At 36.8% G+C, this 23,882-nt stretch overlaps 1 protein-coding gene and 1 non-coding gene across 2 annotated transcripts in view; one reads left to right on the top strand and one right to left on the bottom strand.

The window, feature by feature from the left end:
• Malrd1 (MAM and LDL receptor class A domain containing 1) overlaps positions 1-23,882 on the bottom strand; it is a 667,530-nt gene that overhangs the window by 623,675 nt on the left and 19,973 nt on the right. Inside the window, exons 2-4 of the mRNA XM_021156265.1 lie at positions 21,643-21,783; positions 5,529-5,623; positions 5,285-5,446 (exon numbers count right to left, since the gene is read on the bottom strand). Of these exons, the coding sequence (XP_021011924.1) occupies positions 5,285-5,446; positions 5,529-5,623; positions 21,643-21,783 (398 nt within the window). The remainder of the gene's footprint in view (positions 1-5,284; positions 5,447-5,528; positions 5,624-21,642; positions 21,784-23,882) is intronic.
• LOC115030512 lies at positions 13,262-13,390 on the top strand. The gene has a single exon (XR_003836104.1). It is a non-coding gene; the product is annotated as a small nucleolar RNA SNORA17 (small nucleolar RNA).

Here is a 23,882-nt window from a genome sequence, read left to right as displayed (position 1 = left end):
CATGCCTGTGGCCCAGGTTACTCCCCTCGAAGCTCATTCAGCATGATGACATTTAATCCTAGACTTCAGGAGACAGATACAGGAGGATTCAAAGTTCCAGATGATCCTCTGTTATATAAAGAGTCAGAGGCCATTCTCTGGCGCAATATCAAGAGAGAGAGAGAGAGAGAGAGAGACAGAGAGACTGGTTGGAGTATAACAATGGCTACTTTTCCAAAGCACCAGGTTTGAATTACCAGAACATTGATGATAGCTCACATTCATCGGTAACTCCAGTCCCAGAGGATCCAACAACCTTTTTTATCTTCCACAGACAAGCACATGGTATATAGACATGCATGCATGCACTCACTTATATACATTAAATAAATTCATACATAAAAACATAAATAAACAATCAACAAATAAAACATTTAAGAAATAAAACTCACTGGGTATATAATTACCATTAAATGTTATTAACACTTCTTATTACAACAGATATTAAGATATGACAGCTATTCTATGGATCATGCTTGTGAATATGAACTTCAATATTTCTATGTGTTGTTCTTTTAATTTTTCTGAGAACTTTTCCAGATGTCTGTGTTTCCTTAGCTCCTGGTAAATTAAGCATATCCCCACAGACACCATATTTAAAATCAGAAGTAGTAATAAATGTTTGTTCCATCACCACCCTCATTTCTTCTCCCCAAAAGATCACCCATCATCAGAGTTCAGCTAGTATCCAGCCTGAAGAAATACATATTTTACTTGACAAATGTCTGCCACTCTCCTGGGTTCTCCTTCCATGCCTTGGATGCCTGCAGGCATTTCCCCTCAAATGAGAAAAATTACTCTAATTCTTAACACACCACACTCTTTATCCAAATTGAAGCTCTCACTTTACTCACTTGCTGACAATGAATCAGACTATGACTCTGTGATGCTCAAAACTCCAAAATGACCTTTTGGGAATCCCTTTCTCCTCGGGTCTCATGTCTAATCATCCAGGACCTATTAAGCCTATTTTCCTTCTAGTCTTGTCTCCACTCCCATTTCCTTATGCTTGATCTATTGAAGCTGCCTTTAAATTGCCTTCCTGCCCTAATCCTCTCCTCATTAGAGTTTGTAATAGATATTATATGTTTATTTGGCTCAGCTAAATCACAGGCTAACTTGGTATGACTAAAGAAAACTTGTGAAAATTGTCTTAACAATAAGTTCCTGACCAAAAATATAACAATTACATAATTATGTAGATAAATGACGCAGGGATAAATGATAGAAAGGCACATATCATTAGAACTTCCTTGATTCATACAGTATACTCAATTATTTTCCAATTACTCTTCTTTCTTTTCCTCATGTTTTTAGACACTATCTCCTTAGAGAGACCAGGTGAGACTTGAACTTAGATTCTTCTGACTCAGTTTTCCAAGTTCTGGAATTGTAAGCATATGTCAGAATACCTAGTTGTCATTTTCCTTTCTAAAAATTTAAAACAATAGTAAATCTAATTTCATGGATCTGCAATATTTTAAAATGATAGACATTCACTAACAATGCAATAGCAGGATAATTTCATGCAACATACCACATAAAAGAATATTTACTGAGTTCATGCAGCAGAGTTGACGACTTTTGGAGGTTTTGATTTCTCTCTCTCTTTTCTAAAACAGTTTAGTTAGACACAGTATAGACAGTTATTATCATTCAGTGTCTAAGTGATTGACATCTGAAATGAAACTTCTGTAGATTCTAATATGACATGGTTACATGATAGGTTATTAAACTCTGTAACGCTCAAAACCTCAATGTTAAAATAGGGGCAAATTACCATTCCCCTTCAGAATCGTCCCTGAGGGGTCAGTTATATTGTGGTATGAAGTAGTTAAGCACATTCCCTTTACTTTAGTAAATGTTCAATAAATGTTAGTTGCTACCATGCCCCAAATGTCTTCAAACCACCTATGAAATGTTGCCATCTTTGTCCATAATGCTAACTCCTCGTTTATGGACCAGTGCATCCTTGGAAGTTAAAATACTTCAATTTTATTAAGGAACAAGACTATCATTTTTCAGAAAGAAACGATAAAGGGCCCTGGATGACAACCAGCTTCAGGGGATTTCCCCAGAACTCACATTAACCTGAGATGTAGCTGTCACTGACTGAAATAACCTATCCAGCTATTTCTGAAGGAAGCATGTGTAGCTTTAAACTATCAGAAGTCAGCATGGAGGGAAAATTGCAGAGAATGAAATAATTCCTGAGGGCTTCCAAGTTGCTGAGGCAGCAGATATAACATGGAGGCACTGATTACAAACTTCCTAAAATAGTCTTCTCACAAAAGCTCTTCAGGAACAAGATAGTGGCTGATGGTAGTTCCCAATATAAGCACAGCTCATCTCTGCAGCTCACCACAAAGCAGTGAATGAACATCTGTTTACTTGCTGACAGGATAAAATTAAAGGTATCTGTAGCCTTAAAGCATCAGTATAGCCTAAGCATCCCAGGAGCCTTGCACTCCAGTCCTCTTAACAAAGCTTTTTTAGTTACAAGCACTAATTTTCCATCAGCAATAAAGTATTTAGAGAAACACATTACTAAACTGAGAAAGCACCTAGATTAACTGAAGTTCCTGCTGCTTTTAAAGAACTCACAAAGATAAACTCAATGTCCAAGCCACAGCTGAATTTCCCTAAAGAAAATATTTTCTGGACTGTTAAGTTTTATATTTATCTGATACACACTTTGACCAGCAAACTGTATAGTGTTTATAAATAGGCACATGAAGTAAGCAAGGATCTAATTGTAAAAGGTTTGACTGAAAAGATCCACCAAACATTACCTTTCTCCATCACCCAAACCTGTCACTGTACTATAAATACCTTGACCTAAAGATATGGACAATTATTTACTAAAAGTGTATTAACTTGGCAAAGATCCATTAAAACTTTCTTAGTACTTGATGTTCAAGGTTTAGAAAAACAGGTAAGTGATGATTTTAAAATGTACCTAAGTAAAATCTTATCAGTCATTAAAAGTGACACAAGAGAGAAGGTAACGGGACAAATCTTATCCAGTTGAAGTGGATCATTTTTAACAAAGTCAGCCTTGGATTTATGATGCTGGTTAGGTAGACAAGATGGCTGAAAAGTGCATAAGAAATATATACTAGAATCTTCTCTAACATTGAATCACAGCTCAGTGGTCATAGCAAAACCTGGTCTCCAGGGGAACACTCAGCACACCACACTCAGCTAAAACCACTGTAACACAAAATATCTGCTACCCACTGATACCAAACATCCCTTAAAATGGTACTTAAAACCTTTCATTCATCATACATAGCACATATCAAGTATACCATGTAAGTAATATTTAAATAATCAAAGCAATCAGCAGAAAAGCTATGTCATAAGATATCTCTCACATAAACAAAAATGTTTGACTTCAATAGATTGCAAATTCTCAAAGTTAAAAACTATGCCCAATCATAGAACAGTTAAATCTACATAACACTTATTCACACACTAAATTATTTTTATATCATCTATGAATACTCTTTTAACTTAATAATAATGGAAAATTTCAAGTACAGTGATTTAATGACATCAACTAAGCAAATATGTCATTCCTGTAAATTTCATTCAACATTTATAACAAGCACAGGTACCTATCATTTCTCCATACTTTTTCTGTTAGTCACTCACAGTTAGCTGAAGGAATTGAAGCTAGTTCATTCCATAGACTTAAGCAAATGAATATGTAGCACCAAATCAGATATTTTTAATATAAAATTTATTTTAGATGGTAGTTATAGATAAGAAATTAGAGCAGTTTACATCTCTCAACCTTCATCAGAAAAGCTACTATTTACAATAGATTGCCATTAACACAGAAAACCATACATGGTAAATGTGCAAATAATAAGGTCCTGTGGAGTATTCTGTTCTAAATGGGACATCTAATATCATTCCCACTTCTGCCAACACGATGGGAGCATCATGGAAGAGTGGGTGAGAGGATTTTAAGAATCAGAAATAGTGGATATCTTCAGCAAAAATATCTGATGGTCAGGCAGGACTCTTGCACACATCAACTCAGAGAATCAGTTACTAAATGTCCAATATCTACACAAGATCAAGCCAGCAAAATGCCAACATGAATGGGGAGGGGCTCAAGAAAGACCAACCCTACCCAAGATACTATTGGCAATGTATGGATGCTAGGGAAAGAAGAGTCATTTTTCTTCAGAGATCTACCCCCTGAAATGCTACCCATGTTCCAACACATGGTCCTACATACATGGGCATACAGACAGAGTTAGTGGCCTAAGCATTCTGTTTTGTTTTTGAACACATGAAGGTGGGAGGAAAAAAGTGTGGAGAGGGTGTGAAGAAATTGGGGGAGAGAATATTTCATCAAAAAAACTTTATAATCATGTGTGAAGTGCTTAAGCAATAAAAAAGAAAAACTTAAAATAAAATAATTGATTGTTATATTATTCTAAAAATAAATCACAAAGAAAATCTACTTGGGCTAAATTGGTTCATACACTGGGCTTAGAAAGTAATTTCTTAAAGAATATCATGCTTTAAAATCCATCTCATCTTTAACTGGAAAATTTTGCTTGGCCATCCCAAATGTTAGGCAATAATTTCTCAGGAAGTCTTATAATAACCATGATATTATAATTTCTGTCATGCGTAAGTTTTATTGGGTTGCATAAATAAGCTTATCTTTTATAGGCTTCCATTGGATTTAATTCATAAAATTATTTAGGAAAATAAAGACTGTGTTGAAATGAGCTTAACCATAAGATTTATAACCATAAGAATTATTCTACTTCAACAGCATTGGAATTAGTATGTAAATTAAAATCTCTTTATTCATTATTCAAAATTATCCTCTTCTTTCAAATGCATGAGAAAAGTCAGAGAGAAAAATTAGTTTTGGGGAGGAAGAAGTATAAAGAACAAGGAGTAGAAAAAGTAAAGCATGAAAATAAAAGGCTTAGGAAATTGAGGAAATAATTTCACTGGATTTTACAAGATTATCATTAAACTATATATTGCTGTATCTTAAAATATATCCTTTTAATTCATAATATAAAGTCAAAATTTGCAATGAAAATGCCTTTTAGGTAACCAGCCATCCTAATTTTACTAAAACTTGAAAACATGGGAAATCCTCTTCCCTCGCAGATGAATTGGCCATGTGACTTTTAAATTGGCCTGTTCTGAAATCTGGGTTCTCATGGGTTTTCCTCTAATGACATAGTTAGAGAGAAAAATGTACCTGAAAGTGCTGTGAGCTCCGTACTGTGATGACATTTCTTTCCCACCGACTCTGGAGTATCTCTGTTTGCTGCCATAAATGCTCAATAGGATCCCCAGACATGGTTTGAAGGCCTGCTATCAATTTGCCATTCTGGTTACTGGAGAAGTTATAAAAGGTAATCTGTAAAAAATAATTGGTACTCAAATAATTAAAATAAGGGAATTGCCAAGTGTGTCAAAACGTGCATTGTGTATTCAAATACCTGACAAACTTGCTGATCATTAGTTGGTAGGAAAATTCTGCTTCTTAAGTTTGAGGAGATGGAATCAACCCTGGAGACCAGTGCGAGAAAATGGGCTGTGAGGAACAAAAATGATCAAATTAGACTCAAGCTGATCACTGGCACTTTATTGTAATCACCAAAGGTGATTATGGCTGTGTTTAAAAGATTAAAAATTAAAATCCCCATTGGGGATTGTCTATTTTTTTTTTTACATTTTATAAGGTCAATTTAAAGAGCCAATAATGATTATATACTTTATAATGTTAATATGGGCAACAGTCCAAAATATATTGAGATCACATTTGACATAGGAAGTGAAAACTACATAAAGAACTTACACACTGCCTATTAAAATAAGCACCTCAGCAAGAAATCCAATGAGAACATTATTTTCTATATCTTTATCATAAAAGGCTTGGATGACATGGTCCTTGCTTTTTCTAGAAACACAAGAAACAGCACAGATCCATGATATTTTCTTGAAGGTTGTAGTATCAACATATATACCACTGTTTGGAAGCTTCTAAAAAAATACATACTTCTTGAGGCTGACAGAGCATCTCTGATGTGATTTACTAGAGCTATCATGGCTGATACAGAAGCCCCTGTTATCTGATACTCTGTTTTGTACACTGCTGCATGTCAAATGAGTGAGGAAGAACAGCGGTGACAGTGATTATGATGACCTGTCTATCCAAGTCACTTACTGCTATTTCAAAGACAGACTGAAAGTCAAATCTAATTCTCACTTCATTGCATCAATCAATATTAATATTATGAAGCCTATCAACCTCATGTTTTCTGATATTTGGGCAGAACAATTGGCATTGATTAGCTTTCACTTAGAATAATAAATAAATGTTAAGAAAGTTACTAATTTATAAGCATAAGAAATGTAGTATAATGTTGGTTTTAAACAAATTATTAGTTCTAGAAATGGAAATCAGTGATATGCACACACACAAACACACAAACACATGAGTACAGACACATAAAATCACTACCATTATGACCACCTCCACCGCCACAACAACAACAACTAATTAGCAAGAATCAACACACACTGCTTATTGATAACTCTCAGTATCAATGGGTTCAATTACTGAATAAAAACACCCAGACTAAAAGAATGGATGCAAAACCAGAATGTATTCTCCTGCTGCATCCAAGAAGAACCTTAACCTCAAAGATAGACATTGCCTCATAGTAAAAGGTTGAAAAAAAAGATATTCCAAGCAAATAGTCTTAAGAAGAAAGCTAGTGTAGACATAATATCTTACAAAATGGACTTCAAGCCAAAACTAATCAGGAAAAATAGGAAAGGACATGACATAGTCATCGGATCAAAAATCCACCAGAATGACATTGAAATTCTTAACATCAATGCACCAAACACAAGGATAAAAAATTATCACAAGTTCATAAAAAACCACTACTACACTTAAATCACATATTGCCCCTCACACATTGATAGTGAGGGACTTCAGTACCTGACACTAACCAGTTGACAGGTCATCCAGACAAAAACAAAGATCAGAAACCCTCCAGCTAACTGATGTGATAACCCAAGGGGACCAAACAGATATCTATAGAACATTGCACCCAAACACAAAAGAATATACCTTCATTTTAACACCAAAAGGAACTTTTCCAAAGTTGACCATGGACTTAGATACAAAGCAATTCTCACCAGATTAAAAAGAAAGAAAGAAAGAAAAAGAATATCATGCATTTTCTCTATCAAAGATAGGTACTACAGGATATCAACAACAGAAAACTTACAAACTCATGGAAACTGAAAAACACACTACCAAATAAAAATGAGTGAGGATAAAAATTAAGGAAAAAAAATTAAAGACTTTATAGAATTGAATAAAAATAAATACACAATATACCCAAATTTATGGAGCACAGTAAAGGCAGATCTGAGAATCGTAAGTTCCAAGCAGCACTGAGTACCTACATAAAACAAACAAACAAACAAACAAACAAAAAAACACCTAAAAAATGGAGAAACAGCTCACCTAAAATCTCTAGGAAAAAAAAAAAAAAAAAACAGAGGAAACCATACCCAAAAGGCATAGATGGCAAGAAGTGAGCAAATTCAGAGCTGATATTACAAAACACAACAATGACAAAAAATAAAATAAAAAATATCAATAAACCAGACTTGGTTCCATGAAGGATTACCATCTTCAACCTTTCCTCATGTGTACTAGCTCAGCCTTGAACTCTCCATTATACCAACAGGCTCAACTAAGAAAGAAACAACATAATTTATTTCTTCAAAAAATAAAGCAACGATGTTCAAACAGGAAAATAAGAGTTTCACCTAAAACTGAAAAAGTGAGAAGGAGGAGTCTTGGAAAAAATCTAGACTAGATTTTTATGGAGAATGGTACTGGAAGAAGACAAATATGGTGACTGTGAGAATGTCTTTATATCTACAAGTTATCCAAATAAAGGTCTATAGTTTTCCTGGGGCAGGGAGCAGGTAAGAGTCTGTTCCTTGACAAAATCGATAGGATTGACAAGCCTTTAGTGAAATAAACTAAAAGGCTAAGAGAAGATACAAATTAACAAATAGAGATGAAAGAAGGAATTTAACAATAGACACCAAGGAAATCCAGAGAATCTAATGACATACTTTAATAATCTGTACTCCACCAAATTGGAATAGTTTTAAAGTGGATAATTTTTTCAAAATATACTAGCTTCAAAAATTAAAATAAGATCAGATCAACAATTTATACAGACCAACAACCCCGAGCAAAATAGAAGCAGTCATTAAAAGTGTACTAACCAAATAAAGCACACAAGCAGATGATTTTAGTGCAGAAGTGTACCAGACTTTCAATGAAGAGTTAATGCTCACACTCCTCAAATTATATTTTACAACACTGAGAGGAAAATAATAGATCTCATTTGTTTTATGGGGCCACTATTACCCTGATACCCAAACTACATAAAGATCAAACCAAAAAATAATAGAAGCCAATTTCCCATATGAAAACAGATGCAAAAATTCTCAGTAAACAGTTGCAGATGGGATCCAAGAATACATTAAAAATATCATTCTTTATTATAAAATAGGTTTCATCCCATAAATTCAGGAATGAATTAACATACATAAATTGTTAAACACAATCCATCACATGAACAGGTTGAAAGACAAAAATCACAGGATCATCCTATTAGATGCATAAAAGGCCTTTGAGACATGAGACTGAAAAGCTATTTCACAGCAAGATATACCATCACTGGAACAAAGATGCAACCTAAAAAAGCGGTGCTTTTAGTAGATTCTGGGACTTCTAGTGACAGCTCTTTTTAGAGTGAATATGTAGTGAAGGGCATAGACATCAATTTCTGGTGAGACTGCAAACTTGTGCAGCCTCTATGAACATCAGTGTTTGTGATTCCTCAGGAAAACTGGAATGGATCTACCTCAATATCCATCTTTATCACTTTTTGGTATATACTGAAAGAATGGCACTCATTCAACCATATTTATTACTGTTCTATTCATAATAGCCAAAAATGCAAGCAACCTAACTTTCTCTCCAAAGAAGGATGAACAAAAAAGAAATGCAGTGCGTCTACACAGTGAACTATTACGCAGCCATTAAAAGAAATGAAGCCATGAAATTCTCAGGTGAAGTTATGGAACTTGAACAAATCTTTCTGAGTGTGATAACCCAGACCCAGAGAAATAGATACGGTGTCTGTTTGCTTATATATGGCTATTAGTTGAAAAGCCAATGATAAACAAGCTAGTATAATCTATAGAACCATAGAGGTTATATAACCAAGCTAGTATAATCTATAGAACCATGAAGGTTATTTATAGATTAACAGACTAAGTGAGCAAATAGATCTCCCTAGGAAAGGGAATATGATAATCATGGGTGGATGGAGAATGAGGGAAACCTGGAACAGGATAATCAAATGTGGAAGGAATTCAGGAAGACACAGCTAAAATCTAGAAACATTTGAGGGTCATATGAAAACATACTACAGTTGAAGTTTCCTAAATATATACAGATATTAGGCATTTTAAATGAAATGATCAAATAATGAGGGAGACAGATCCTCAACTGGACATCTCCTGGCACTAAATGATCTTTCCAGTACTAAGTAAGTGTGTGTGTGTGTGTGTGTGTGTGTGTGTGTGTGTGTGTGTCTGTGTGTGTCTGTGTGTGTCTGTGTGTGTGTGTGTGTCTGTGTGTGTGTGTCTGTGTGTGTGTGTCTGTGTGTGTATCACCTAATTGAGTTGTTAGCCAAGGAGTTCCATGGGAACTCCCAAACAACTCAGACAATTTCAAACACTATAGGCTTCTCTCCACAAACTGATGCCACGACACTATTCAGAAGATAACACCTGCACTACTAATTGAGAAGTACTACATGGAGAGGTCAAGTTGGTGCCTATGTAGAACCTTTGCCCCTGTGTTCTAGCATCTTTCCTGTAAGAACGTACTCTCCATGCTACCAAAAGTGAAATATATATAACAACACTGATACAGATCCTTCAAACTTCAATGGTGTTCTGCCTGCAAGACATGCTACCACAATAGTGGCATAAAGTTTGTCGGGGTAACCCACCTATATCTGATTTGACTTAAGGCCTACTTCACAAGATGGAACCTACATTTATCCCTACTTGGTGACAAGAACCAAAAACTATATAATTGAAGGACCAAGGGTAAAGCCAAAAGCTCACTACTCATTAGATATGGTACACAGGAGACCTTCAACTGTAAGGTGCTCAGGTCCAGAAGAGAAAATAAGAGAAAGAAACAGTAACACTGAGAAAATTAGTAACACTCAGGTGACCAGACACACATACATGAATATACACATACACACATACATCTATCTTTATGTATTAGTATTGTGTATATGTGGATAAGCACATTCAGGCTATGCTACATATGTGGCAGGCAGCACAGATTACCATTCAGTTCCTGCCTTTCATGTTAGGTTTGAATATCCAGCTCAGTTTTTCAGGTGTGCATGATACGTGGTTTTATCCAGTGAGCCTTCTCACTGGTCCCACTGCCTAAATTCTTAAGTGTTTAGCAAAACAGAGTCATGCTCAGTCCCTCTGTGTTAGAACGATTTCCACAGTACAAAACAGACTAACTGGGACACAGATAATATAGTTCCAAAACCAGAACCCTTAAACAAAAAACAAGTAGATGGTTAGAACAGATGAATCTTTCTTTCAAAATCTCTTTGGGTAAAAACAATATAAATGCTACTAAATGATATCTGCTAAGCACATATATTTACAAGCAGGTTTCACCTTTGCCCCATTGTGAGTTTTTAATGTACATTTGTATCCAAAAAATAGTAATTCGACAGAATTTATTACTTTTGTCTCATGAGCACAAATCTCAGGTTTCTTTTTATGTTAGTAGATTGAAAGTTCACTGGGGAGAAGAAGTATTCTCTTTTCCACTATACCACTGGGCCCTCGAGCAGTATTAACATAATACAGATGCTCAATAAAGAGCTTTTAGAACAAAATGGAAACTAATAAATCAAAATTTATTTTTCCTGATTTCAGTATAAACAGCTATTCAAACCGTAAAGGTGCAAAAGCGTGATTTATATAGTGATCATGAAGGATTCCCCACATTCTGCAATGGACTCTTCATGACAAATAATACAACTCACCATGCTTAGTCTTATAACATAATGTGTGTTTTCATTCCCTGGAAGAAAAGCAGCATGAGACAGACAGGGAGGTACTGGGGATCACTAAAATGAAAGTCCAGAGAGAAACAAAATTATTAAACTAGGGAACAAATTTTGTAGTTAGTACTGTTGTAGGTTGCTAGGCCATGTTCAGTTGATGTCCCTTGTGAGCCTTCTCTTTTCTGAGTGGAAGTGGAAGAGAGGTGGAGGGAGGGAATAAGGACGTAGTGGGGGATGCTGATAAATGTGGAGGAAGGGAAATTTGTGTGGTAGGGATGTATTGTATGAAAGAGGAATTTTTTTAAAGGGCATAAGAAAATTACAAAGAAAAGTAAATGAAATCAGATAGCTCAAACCTTAAGAGGCTCTGAACTTAAACAACACAGGTATAATTCGTTTTTAAGGAGTAGAAACACCAGGAAACACTGAGAGCAAATGAAATTCCTTCAGATGCTAGCGTAAGGATTGGATGCAATTACAGGTCATTTGTGTGGTTAGTGCTCTAATAGAAGGGCTGCTGGCTGAAAACTGAGAAGGGCCACTCAGAAACCTCTATCAACACTAAGAAATAATTCTAGTAAGATGTGGGAACTAAAATGGGCAGGGGAAGGAGGAGGGGGAGGAAAGCCCAAGTCTGACCAGAGTTCCTCCTATCCTCTGGGGAGGCAGATGCGGGAGGGCTGCCAGACGCTTTCCACTCGGCCCTGGGTAGGCACATAAGCCACGGACCCCACTTGTCGGGGTGTGGACAAGGGGCATCTCCCAACCGGGGAGCCTCGGGGCAACACCCTGTGTCCTGGGGTTACCGGAGAGAGGGCTAAGGGAGAGAGGTTCCCACACAGGCAAGAGTCTGCACAGTGGGCCTTGACAAAGAGACAGTCTATGATTTTAGAGCTTTATTATAGAAAGGCAGGGAGAAAGGAGAGAAGGTGGAAAGAGAGAGACCAGCCATGGCCAAGAGTAGAGACAGGAGCCAGGGTTCCAGGAGACAAGAGAGAACTCCTTCCATCCCATGTAGGTGAATTATCACCACCGGGTTCAGGGTTCAACATCTCAGCAAGACTGGAGACCAGACTGTCTGTGTATAGCCCAATACCCAACAGTAAGAAAGCAAGAATAAGGATGTCTCATGGTCTATGGAGAACAAATGGAAGACAGAAATCTAGAAAGGGGTGCTTTGGGGAAAAAAAAAAAAGATGCCTTAAGGGAAGATATGGGTAAAATGATATTAGAGGTGTAGAATAGTAGGAATAGAAAGGCTGAAATGATGAGGATCATGGAGTTATCAGGGAGGTCACATGGTGGAGAGAAGGTATGGGATAGCCCCCAAGGAAATATAATGGAAGACAGGAGATCATATAACATAAATGATGTGTGGGGAATACTACAGGTTAAAATATGGATAAGAGGTGGAGAATGAAGGAGGGGGAGACAATAGGTGGGTTAGTCAAAACTAAGAATGTGTGCAGAAGACTAATGGAAACCCATTAGCTAGTCAGAAAATTCATTATATAACTTTTTAAATTTTAATTTTTCTGGATATACTTTGCACAGGTAGACAATGTGGTTCCCAAAAGACATGAGTTATGAAATACCAATTACAGTGCAAGGTGTGGAATTTTTCCTTGCAAGTTATTGGGCAGAGAGGCCCTAGAAGCACCCAAAATAGCATACACTATTGCAGTTGCTTACCATAACTGGATGGTCAGACTCCAAAATTGAAGACACCACATTCTCTTATTATATAACATAGAGAAATCAATTGCAAATCAACTAGGGTACTTCCCCACTGCTAAATAGCTCTCATAGTACCGGGGACTGCTATGTACAATATAGCCAGAGTAAAACTATCAATAATCTCACTCACCATTGGACCCTACATGCTATTATAATAACCTGCAAGTCAAGATGTATCTACTATTGCAACAGTGGCATGAACATTGTTGGGCAATGAGCCACTATACTTTCTGATTTGATCTGAGGCACGTTCTAAAAGTCCATGTCTGGGTCCTGTCCCTAGAGAGGTTACAAATGTGGCTGCCGTGTCACATGTGTATTAGTAGGTGGCATAAAGGAGATAGGCTGTGTCAATGCTTAGTTTTACCTATAAGTATTTCATTGATTGGTGGCCTAACATTCTGTAAAAAAGCAAACATGATATAGCCACCAATCTGATGTCGGGCAGGCCCATATGGGCTCCCAGGATATGAGCACACCAGAGACAAGAGGAACTCTGCTTAGGACTAAGGGCCCTGGGCAGTGGTTATCCTGAGATAGACAACCTTCACAAGAGGCCACTCTGGCAGGGCAGGGGAGGAGGCAAGTCAAGGCAACCACCAGGCTGGTGACATGGGGCCTGGACAGGGAGTTAAACTGAAATGCCTACCAGTCTGGTACTATACAGATCTTGAGGTATAGAACATGCTCAAGATGACCCCTGACTTGTGCCAAAATACAGGAGAGGGGCATATCACTTTTGAGACCACTCCTGAGATGACTGAAGATACTCATGGAACACTAAGATCGGGCAAGTGAAAGAGAAATGGAGGGTAAAAAGAAATAGAAAAATGTGAGCAAAATGAAGAGGTAGTGAGTAACAACCTGATGTAAGAAAACAGTAATGTCCCCCGGGACCATAGTGGGGTCCTGTTGTGTACTATCACCAGGGGCCACATCTGGGTCTGTTGCTCTGAAGTATCAGGGGTCTGTTACCACCAAATGCCAGGCAGAAATATCTAGTCCAAGCTGTTGCCCAGGAGCATGTTGATATTTGAGGACTGTGTAGACCTGGCCCACCACTCACCTGGGATCCAAGGGAGAGCTGTCTTTGGAAGCATGACAAAGACATGCTCTGAGCCAGCTACAATATTCAGGAGAGTAGGCCTTCATATTATGAGAGTTTCAGTTAAACTATACAAAGAATCAACCAAACCATGGTTGGTTCTTTGAGAAAATCAACAAAATAGATAAACTCATAGGCAGACAAACCAGAAGGCACAGAAGCAGTATCCAGATCATCAAAATCAGAAAAGAAAAGGGTGATATAACAACAGAAACTGAGGAAATCCAAAAAATCATCAGGTCCTACTACAAAAGCCTATACTCAAACAAACAAACAAACAAACCAAAACAAACCCTGGAAATTCTTGGGGAAATGGACAATTTTCTAGACAGATACCAGGTACCAAATTTAAATCAGGATCAGATAAATCATCTAAACAGTCCCATAACCCTTAAAGAAATAGAAGCAATCATTAATAGTCTCCCAAACAAGCAAAAAAAGGCCCAGGACCACATGGGTTTAGTGCAGAGTTCTAACAGACCTTCAAAGAAGAACTAATACCAATACTCTTCAAACTATTCCAGAAAATAGAAACAGAAGGAACTCTACCCAATTCATCCTATGAAGCCACAATTACTCTGATACCTAAACCACAGAAAGATCCAACAAAGATAGAGAACTTTAGAGCAATTTCCCTTATAAATATCGATGCAAAAATACTCAATACAATTCTCACAAACTTAATCCAAAAGCACATCAAGATGATCATCCATCATTGTCAAGTAGGCTTCATCACAGGGATGCAGAGATGGTTCAATATATGGAAATCTATCAATATAACCCACTATATAAACAAACTAAAATTAAAAAAAAACACATATGATCATTTCTTTAGATGCATTTGACAATATCCAACACCCCTACATGATAAAAGTCTTAAAAAGATGAGAAATTCAAGGCCCATATCTAAACATAGCAATATAAAAAAAATAGTCAACATCAAACTAAATGGAGAGAAACTTGAAGAAATCCCACTAAAATCACAGACTAGACAGGCTGCCACCCTCTCCCTACCTATTCAATATAGTACTTGAAGTCCTACCCAGAGCAATTAGACAATAAAAGGAGATAAAAGGATACAAATTGGAAAGGAAGAAGTCAAAAATACCTCTATTTGCAGATGATATGATAGTATATTAAGTGATCCCAAAAATTCCACCAGAGAACTCCTACACCTGATAAACAGCTTCAGCAATGTGTCTGGATATAAAATTAACTAAAATATCAGAAGCCTTCCTCTACTCAAAGGATAAACAGGCTGAGAAAGAAATTAGAAAAAACACCACCCTTCACAATAGTCACAAATAATAAAAAAAAAACCTTGGTGTAACTCTAACCAAGCAAGTTAAACATCCGTATGACAAGAACTTCAAGTCTCTGAAGAAAGAAATCAAAAAAGATCTCAAAAGATGGGAAGATCTCCCATGCTCATGCATTGGCAGGATTAATAGAGTAAAAATGGCCATCTTGCCAAAAGTAATCTACAGGTTCAATGCAATCCCCATCAAAGTCCAACTCAATTCCTAATAGAATTAGAAAGAACAATTTGAAAATTCATCTGGAATAACAAATAAAACAAGATAGTGAAAACTCTTCTCAACAATAAAAGAACTTCTGGGAGAATTGCCTCCCTAACCTCAAGCAATACTACAGAGCAATTGTGATAAGATAAACAAACAAACAAACAAAAACCTGCATGCTTTTGGTACAGTGACAGATAGAACAATGATAAAGAATTAAAGACCCAGAAATGAACCCACACACATATGATCTTTAACAAAGGACCTAAAATCACTCAGAGGAAAAAAAACTGCATTTTCAACAAGTGGTGCTATTTCAACTGGCTGTTAGCATGTAGAAGAATGAAAATCAAATCATTCTTATCTGCTGTACAAAGTCCAAGTCCAAGTGGATCAAGGACCTCCACATAAAACCAGATACACTGAAATGAATAGAAAAGAAAGTAAGTGGGAAAGAGCCTTCAGCACATGGGCACAGGGCAAAATTTCCTGAACAGATCACCAACCTCTTGTGCCTTAAGATCAAGAATGGGACCTCATAAAATTGTAAAACTTCTATAAGGCAAAGTACACTGTCAATATGACAAAACAGCAACCGACAGATAAGGAAAAGATCTTTAGCAACCCTACATCTGAAAGAGAGCTAATATGCAATATATATAAAGAACTCAAGAAGTTAGACTCCAGAGAACAAATAACCCTATTAAGAAATGGGGTAAAGAGCTAAACAAAAAATTTTCAACTGAAGACTATCAAATGGCTGAGAAGCACCAAAATAAATGTTCAACATACTTAATCATCAGGAAAATGCAAATCAAAACAACCCTGGGATTCCACCTCATACCAGTTAGAATGGCTAAGATCAAAAACACGGGAAACAGCAAATGCTAGCAAGGATGTGTAGAAAGAGGAACACTCCTCCATTGCTGGTGGAATTGAAAGCTGGTACAACCACTCTGGAAATCAGTTTGGCAGTTGCTCTGAAAATTGGACATAGTTCTACCATTAGATCCGGCAATACCACTCCTGGGCATATACCCAGAAAATGATCCAACATGTAATAAGGACACATGCTCCACTATGTTCATAGCAGCCTTATTTATAATAGCTGGAAAGAACCCAGATATCCCTCAACAGAGGAATGGATAGAGAAAATGTGGTACATTTATACAATGGAATACAGCACAGGTATTAAAAACAATGACTTCATGAAATTCTTAGGCAAATGGATGGAACTATAAAATATTATCCTGAGTTACATAGCCCAATCACAAAAGAACACACATGGTATGCAATCACTAATAAGTGGATATTAGCCTATAAGCTCCTAATACCCAAGATAAAATTTACACAACACCTGAAACTCAAGAAGAAGGAAGAACAAAGTGTAGATACTTTGGACCTTCTTATAAGGGGAACTTAATACCCATGGAAGGAGTTACAGAGACAGGAGCTGAGACTGAAGGAATGACCATCCAGAGACTGCTCCACTAGGGATCCATCCCTTATACAGTTACCTAACCCAGATACTGTTGTGGATGCCAACAAGTGCTTGCTGAGAAGAACCTGATATAGCTGTCCCCTGAGAAGTTCTGCCAGTGCCCGACAAATACAGAGGTGGATGCTCTCAGTCAACAATTGGACTGAGCACAGTGCCCCCAATGGAGAAACTAGAGAAGGGACCCAAGGAGCTGAAGGGTTTTGTAGCTCCAAAAAGGAACAATATCAACCAACCAGTACCCCAGAGCTCCCTGGGACTAAACCACCAACTAAAGAGTACACATGGAGAGACCCATGGCTCCAGCAGCATATGTAGAAGAGGCTGACCTTGTTGTACATCAATGGGAGGAGAGGCCCTTGGTCCTGTGAAGGCTTGATGCCCCAGTGTATGGGAATACTAGGACATGAAAGCAGAAGTGGGTGGCTTGGTGAACAGGGGGATGGGGGAAGGGATAGGAGGGTTTTGGAGGGAAAATGAGGAAAGGGGATAATATTTCAAATGTAAATAAATAAAATATGTAATAATAATAATAATAAATGTTATCATCAGGGAATTGGAAAGGAATAGCAAATATTATAACAAATATAAGAATTGTTTTAATATTATTTAAAAGGTAAGACAATCTTTTAGAGTTACCATGTGTATATAGATTATGGATGTAATACATGTTCTGTCTACAAAAAAATGTGTTACTACTAAAGTGTTGTTTAATATTGAACATGTTTCATAATCTGTGGGTTTATCTCATGTAAGAACTTAGCATAAGGTATCTAAATCATATAAAAGCATTCCCAAAGAAGAGAAGCATTATCTGTGACATGAATAAAAATATTAGAATTATAAACTTATTTTGCTAACCCATACATTTTATATTTATAGTAGATTATGTGTTTTTAAAAGATTTCTTTTTAAAATTTTATGTGTATATATGTTTATCTGGGTATGCACCCTTGTGCATCGCATTTGAAAAGCAGAATATGGTGTCAGGTCCCTTGGGGTTAGAATAATAGGTGATTGTGAGCTGACAGGAGTGGGTTCAAGGACTGCAATTCAGGCCCTCTGGAAAAGCAACAAGCACTCTTAACTGCAGAGCCATCTCTCAAGGCCCTGGATTCTACCTCTAAAATGCTTCTATACATAATGCATTATATACTACTCAAATTCCTTAATCCATTGAAAGTCTTTAGAACTTTTTATTTTTGAGATTACAAATAGAATTACACCAATTCCCCTTTTCTTTCCTCCCTCCTCTCTATATACCTTTCTTTTAAATTCATGACCTTTCTCCCATTAATTGTTGCTACATTTGTACCGTGTATATACATATCTAAATATAACTTAGTCTATATAATGTTACATGTATGTATGCTTTCATGGATGATCACTTGGTATTGGATGGTCGGTTGGTATGCTCCTCCTTGGGAAAGATCATTTATCCCACTAGCTGCATTACTAAGGTGCATTTAGTTCTTTGTGTAGGGTAGAGGCCTTGTGGGCTTTTCTTGTCCACTTTGGAATGCCTATTGTTTTTGTACTTGTTCAGATTATGCATAGGCACTCATATTGGTGAGGCTTTATAGGTATAGGATCTGACATTTCTAGAACACACGGTCTCACAGCAAACTCCTTGATTCTTTGAATCTTAGAAAAAAAAAAGAGAGGAAAGAATATGGCTATTCTTTTTTTTTTCCATACATATGTATCATATTTATTACTTATCACTTCTCACTGTTCCCTCTCCATGTCCTTTCTTCCACCCTTGCAAGTCCCCTTCCTCCACACACAGGCTATTCTTTTTTAAAAGTCATATTGTCATTTCAAAGATGTATTTGAATTTCTGATTGTGATATTACTTTAACAAATATAGTGCAGTATGCTTTTAAAAATAAATACAACACTTCTATCTCTGCTCCTGAACCTTATTGGATTTCAAATTCTGGCTAGAGTGATATTTTAATACCCTAATAGATTTTCAAGTTCAATTCTGAAAACTCAAGATACTGGATACATGATGAAAATCTTATTTTGAAGCACAGGCAAATTATTTCAAGAAAAAGTTAATCAAAAATGTCATTAATACTTATGAACCAAGGATTTCAAATGGAGTCAAGATTCTAAAACTATTTCTAATAAATATTTTAAGGAGTTAATATCTAAAGTTAGGACAGTTACTAAAATTACTGCTAGAGATTATTCACAGCTTAATATTAATTGTATTTATAAATGACTCACAAATACTATTAGGAGCATCAGTCCATTATGCCAAGGGATAACTAAACTCTTTCGCCTGGGTCTCTTTTAGGTATCATCATCTCATTTTAAAATGGGAAATGGTAAGCCTGTACAGCCAGTGACGCACACTGTCAAATTTTATCTACTCTGACTCCCAACAACTTTTAAGTTAACCTATTTACTTTATATCCCAATCATAGCTTCCCTTCCTCCTCGCCGCCTACCACATCCCCCTCACCTATTATGCCATCATTCTCCTGTCCTCCCTTTCTCCTCATAAAAGGCTCAAAAAGGGGGAGGAAGATATCAACCTGCCTTGGCAAACCAAGTTCCAGTAGAACTAGGGTCATCTTCACCTATTGTAGCTAGACAAGGCAGCCTAGTTAGGGGAAAGTGGTCCAAAGGCTGGCAACAGAGTCAAGTACAACTCCTGCTGATTTAAACCAACTCATATGATGTATTTGAAAGCATCATTTGGCGGTAAACTGTTCAATTTTATCTCTTCCATTAGACTATAAAATTATTAACACTGAGCTGGAGGAACACAAAAAGAAATAGTGTTTTTTTTTTCTTTTTTAAAGAGAGAGAAAACAGCAGAAGTTTATAGCTTTTCAGGTTACCTAGCTCAAGATACAGAGTGAGTTAGTATGGGAGTAAATAATAAACTCTTTTGAGAGAAAGAGGAGCCACTGTGTGTGTGAATAAAGCTGGGAGGAACAAACACACACATGAAAGACTCCCTGAGAACAATGAAGAGTAAGGTGAAAGTAACAACTAAATAATTTATACGACACTGCAATAAATAAAATCTCAGCAGCTAAGTCAGTCACTATCAATGTCTGCCATGACTCAACCCATAATAACCTCATTGTATTGTAGGAGTAGTTGGTCCTATTTGTGAAACTGGTTCTTTGTTCCAATAAAGTTAGTTTATTTTTTCCTTCATAGTCAAAATGCATAGAATTGTATCTTGCTAATAACATTAACATCGTTTAGAAATGGGAGTACCTGCTGTTTTTGAGTACCTATTTTTGATAAACTTTAACAAAATGTGTCACATAGCTCTTAATCCATCCGACCCTTAAGTTAATTCTGTGAACTTAGTATCATCATTTCTGCTCTTAATGTTCAGAGAACTAGGACACAACAATAAAATGTCCAGTATAACCCACAAGTCTAATATTCATATTTATGTAAACCTTAAGAATTTACTTAGCTTAAATGATCTCCATGGTAATATCCATATCTGAATATTTCATTGTATTTATTAAGAAAAACATTACCTATTTCTTTTTAAAGGAAAGTTTTATTTACACAAGCTAATGTGTTAACTTTTTTCATGTTATATGGAAACAAACAAGTTAAACCCATGTATGGAATTCAATTATGCCAATTCTAAATTAAGGTAATCACTTAATTACTTAATGTAAGTTAAACACACAATGTTGAATGAATAAAGTTCTTTAAGTAATGAATAAATGGAAGTCCAACCCTAGTGATAGCCATAAAGATGGGAAGCAGTTCATGGATATTTTTAGTAATTCTGACTAGGCAAGTACTACTTAAGAGAGCTGAAATTTGTCCCACCAAAAGTAAAGGCATTCAATTCTCTAATCTGTGTGGTGTTGACATTCAGATTCATAATTTCCCTAAAGTGTCCAAAGAGCTTTCATCAACCCAAGTGTTAGCAAAATAGACATGGTATGGTGCCAGGAATTTAGGCATGACATTTTTTGTGCTACATTTATAATCAGAAGTATTTTAGGGGATGAAATAATACATATACTTCATGTAAAGATATCAATAAAGATGCTCTGTCTTTGACCAATTACACAGAATAAAATAAGGGTTAAACCAATATAAAAATAAAAGTTAAAAGGAAACTAATATGTTCAAGAATATAAATTAATCTGTTTATTATAGAAATTAGTATGAGTGTTCCAGAAACACTGCTATATTTATGTAGGTATGCTATACTAGTTGGGGATATACTCACAGGAAAAGATTATGTGCTTTTATGTGCTTACTGAGGCAAGATGAACCATAGGTAGGCTTTAAAATGGGCTTGAGCACCCAGAAATTGGTGCAGTAATTTTAAAATGTGGTATATATGTAGAGTAGCCTTTCAATTTGGTTGTAAAGTAGAAAATCATCCCCTATTCAGGAACATGGGTAGGACTGGAGATACCATGTGAAGTGAAATAAACATGGATTAGTTGACATAAAGATGGTGTAGACCACAAAATGTATTGTGAAATATATTGCATAACTGAAAAAGACGTTCATAGCATTTACCAGATATGTTTCCATTGTGGTCCCAAAATGGAGGAGAAGTACTAATCATCCCACTTCTTCTTGTCCAACCAGGTAGCAGGGTCTGGTCCTCTGTCATGCTACAGAGCCTGTCCTCAAAGTTGCATCTCCCATAACTCCAGCCTAAGGAACAATAGAGGAAATTACTTCGCACATCTTCCTTTCTCCTTGAGTTAAAGAATACAGCAGATTCAGAATAAGAAAGGCTAACAACAGAAAAGGACTAAGTTTCACTGTTCTAACTCTACTAATGCAAATCTTTTTGAACATAACATTTTAATAAATGACCAATACACAAAACTCTGTGCTCTCAAAGGGAAACAATAGCTCACTGAGCCAGGGAACTTGGAATATTCTGGGAATTTGAGTTCCATTTAACTGAGTGACTTGATCAAACTCTTCAACCACAGGAAGTTTCACCTTTACTAATAAGAGAAGAATATCAACAGCCCTTCACATCTTGTAGACAGAAAACATTTCGGGTCAAAGGTTTTGTGGGTGGGTTTCTGTTCTTATCCCTCCAATGGGAGTCCTGCCTGGTATAGGAAGTGGCCACTTGAGAATCCATGTCTCCCACTGCTAGGAGTCTCAGCTAGGGTCACCCAGTAGACCCTCTGGGGCCTTCCCCCATCCCAAGTCTCTGGCATGTCCTAGAGGTTTCCCCCACCTGCAGCTCTCCCATCTCTCTTCCCTACTTTTCCTATATATGATTTCCACCCTCCCATCTCATCCCATCCCTTCTCCCACCCAGATCCTTCCTTACATCGACCCCTGGTATCTATTTTGTTCCCACCTTTGAGAAAGATTCAACCATCCTCCCTAGGGTCCTCCCTGTTGTTTGGCTGTTTTGTGCAGGGAGGTTGATTAGTAAGGTGTAACAACCAGAGAGGTGCTTTCCCTTTTCAAAAGAGAAGGGCAAGGTGGAATGGGGAGAAACATGAAGGGTAACTGGGAGAAGAGAAAGGGCTGGTATTGCGTTATAAAGTGAAAAAAACAAATGAGTTAATTAAAAAATAAATCCACAATACAGTAAAAAATAACAACAGCTTACCTTGTCTCCCTCAAAGAACTCATTATACACACAATGATATTTTAAAACTTGGGGTACCATGAAACATAAGGGTTACTATGACATTTACATCTTCATTTGAGTACTGATTTGCCTGCCACCTGGTGACAACAGAATTTCAGATTTCAAAAGAGCAATCATAAAATCTTCCATGACTAAAAATTGACGGTCTCTGGTATGTATCTTTGGAACTAAGTGTATAGCTTCTTGATTGAATCCCAGCATTGGGATAAACATTCATACTTTTATCATGGTAGCTGCAGTTCTGGGCCCCTTCCCATTCGCATACAACTGGTTGAAGAAACTTAGGAGAAACATAAGGATGTGAAGATGTATGTGTGTCTCTGTGTCTGTGTCTGTGTCTGTCTGTGTCTGTGTCTGTGTCTGTGTCTGTGTCTGTGTCTGTGTCTGTGTCTGTCTGTGTCTGTGTCTGTGTCTGTCTGTCTGTCTCTCTCTCTCTCTCTCTCTCTCTCTCTGTGTGTGTGTTTCCTAAAAATACATAGGCCACTATTGTTTATTTTACTAAGCAATGTCAGGAAATATCGTGTCATAAGAGTTAAAGTTCTCAAATGCAAATAGCCCCTTCCCTGGTTGTAAGCTTCACAGTGACACCTATCCTTAAACTAGTACCTTCAAACAGCCTTAGCTGGGTTACAGGCCTTTACAATACCAGAGACTGCTCTTTGCAGAGCATCATTCTTCTCTTGTTGCACTAGCCACAATGTGAGTACATATGCTTGCAGATTTTCAGATAATGCCTAACAACTCAGTGACAAAAAAAAAAAAAAAAACATAATTTTCACTTAGTCACTTTTAGATGAAAGTATGATTTACTCATAGCCATGTACATGGTACATTCTATTGATATCTTTATGAGAATGAAGATGTAATGTTGAAGCATCTCTTGTAGCAATGCTGTCTTTTATTACCTTCAATACTAGCTGCCTTGTTTTGGGAGAGTTGGCTAAAGAGCAGTGTTCTGTTCCACTAGCAAGAATCTTCAGTATTTAATACTAATCATTCCTGCCACAAGAGTTTGTATCCTCAGCAGCCTCAGGAAACTGGTATGTTTTTTCCATCTTAAAGAAGAGGAGGCTCCAGGACTCCGCCGAACTTAGTCTGCACAGGTGAGAGTGAGGACCACAGAGGCAGA

The sequence above is a fragment of the Mus caroli genome, chromosome 2 (genome assembly GCF_900094665.2).
Source record: "Mus caroli chromosome 2, CAROLI_EIJ_v1.1, whole genome shotgun sequence".
Classification (NCBI taxonomy): Eukaryota; Metazoa; Chordata; class Mammalia; order Rodentia; family Muridae; genus Mus; species Mus caroli.
The sequence above is the reverse complement of the archived record's forward strand: the minus strand, read 5'-3'. Positions and strand labels throughout refer to the sequence as shown.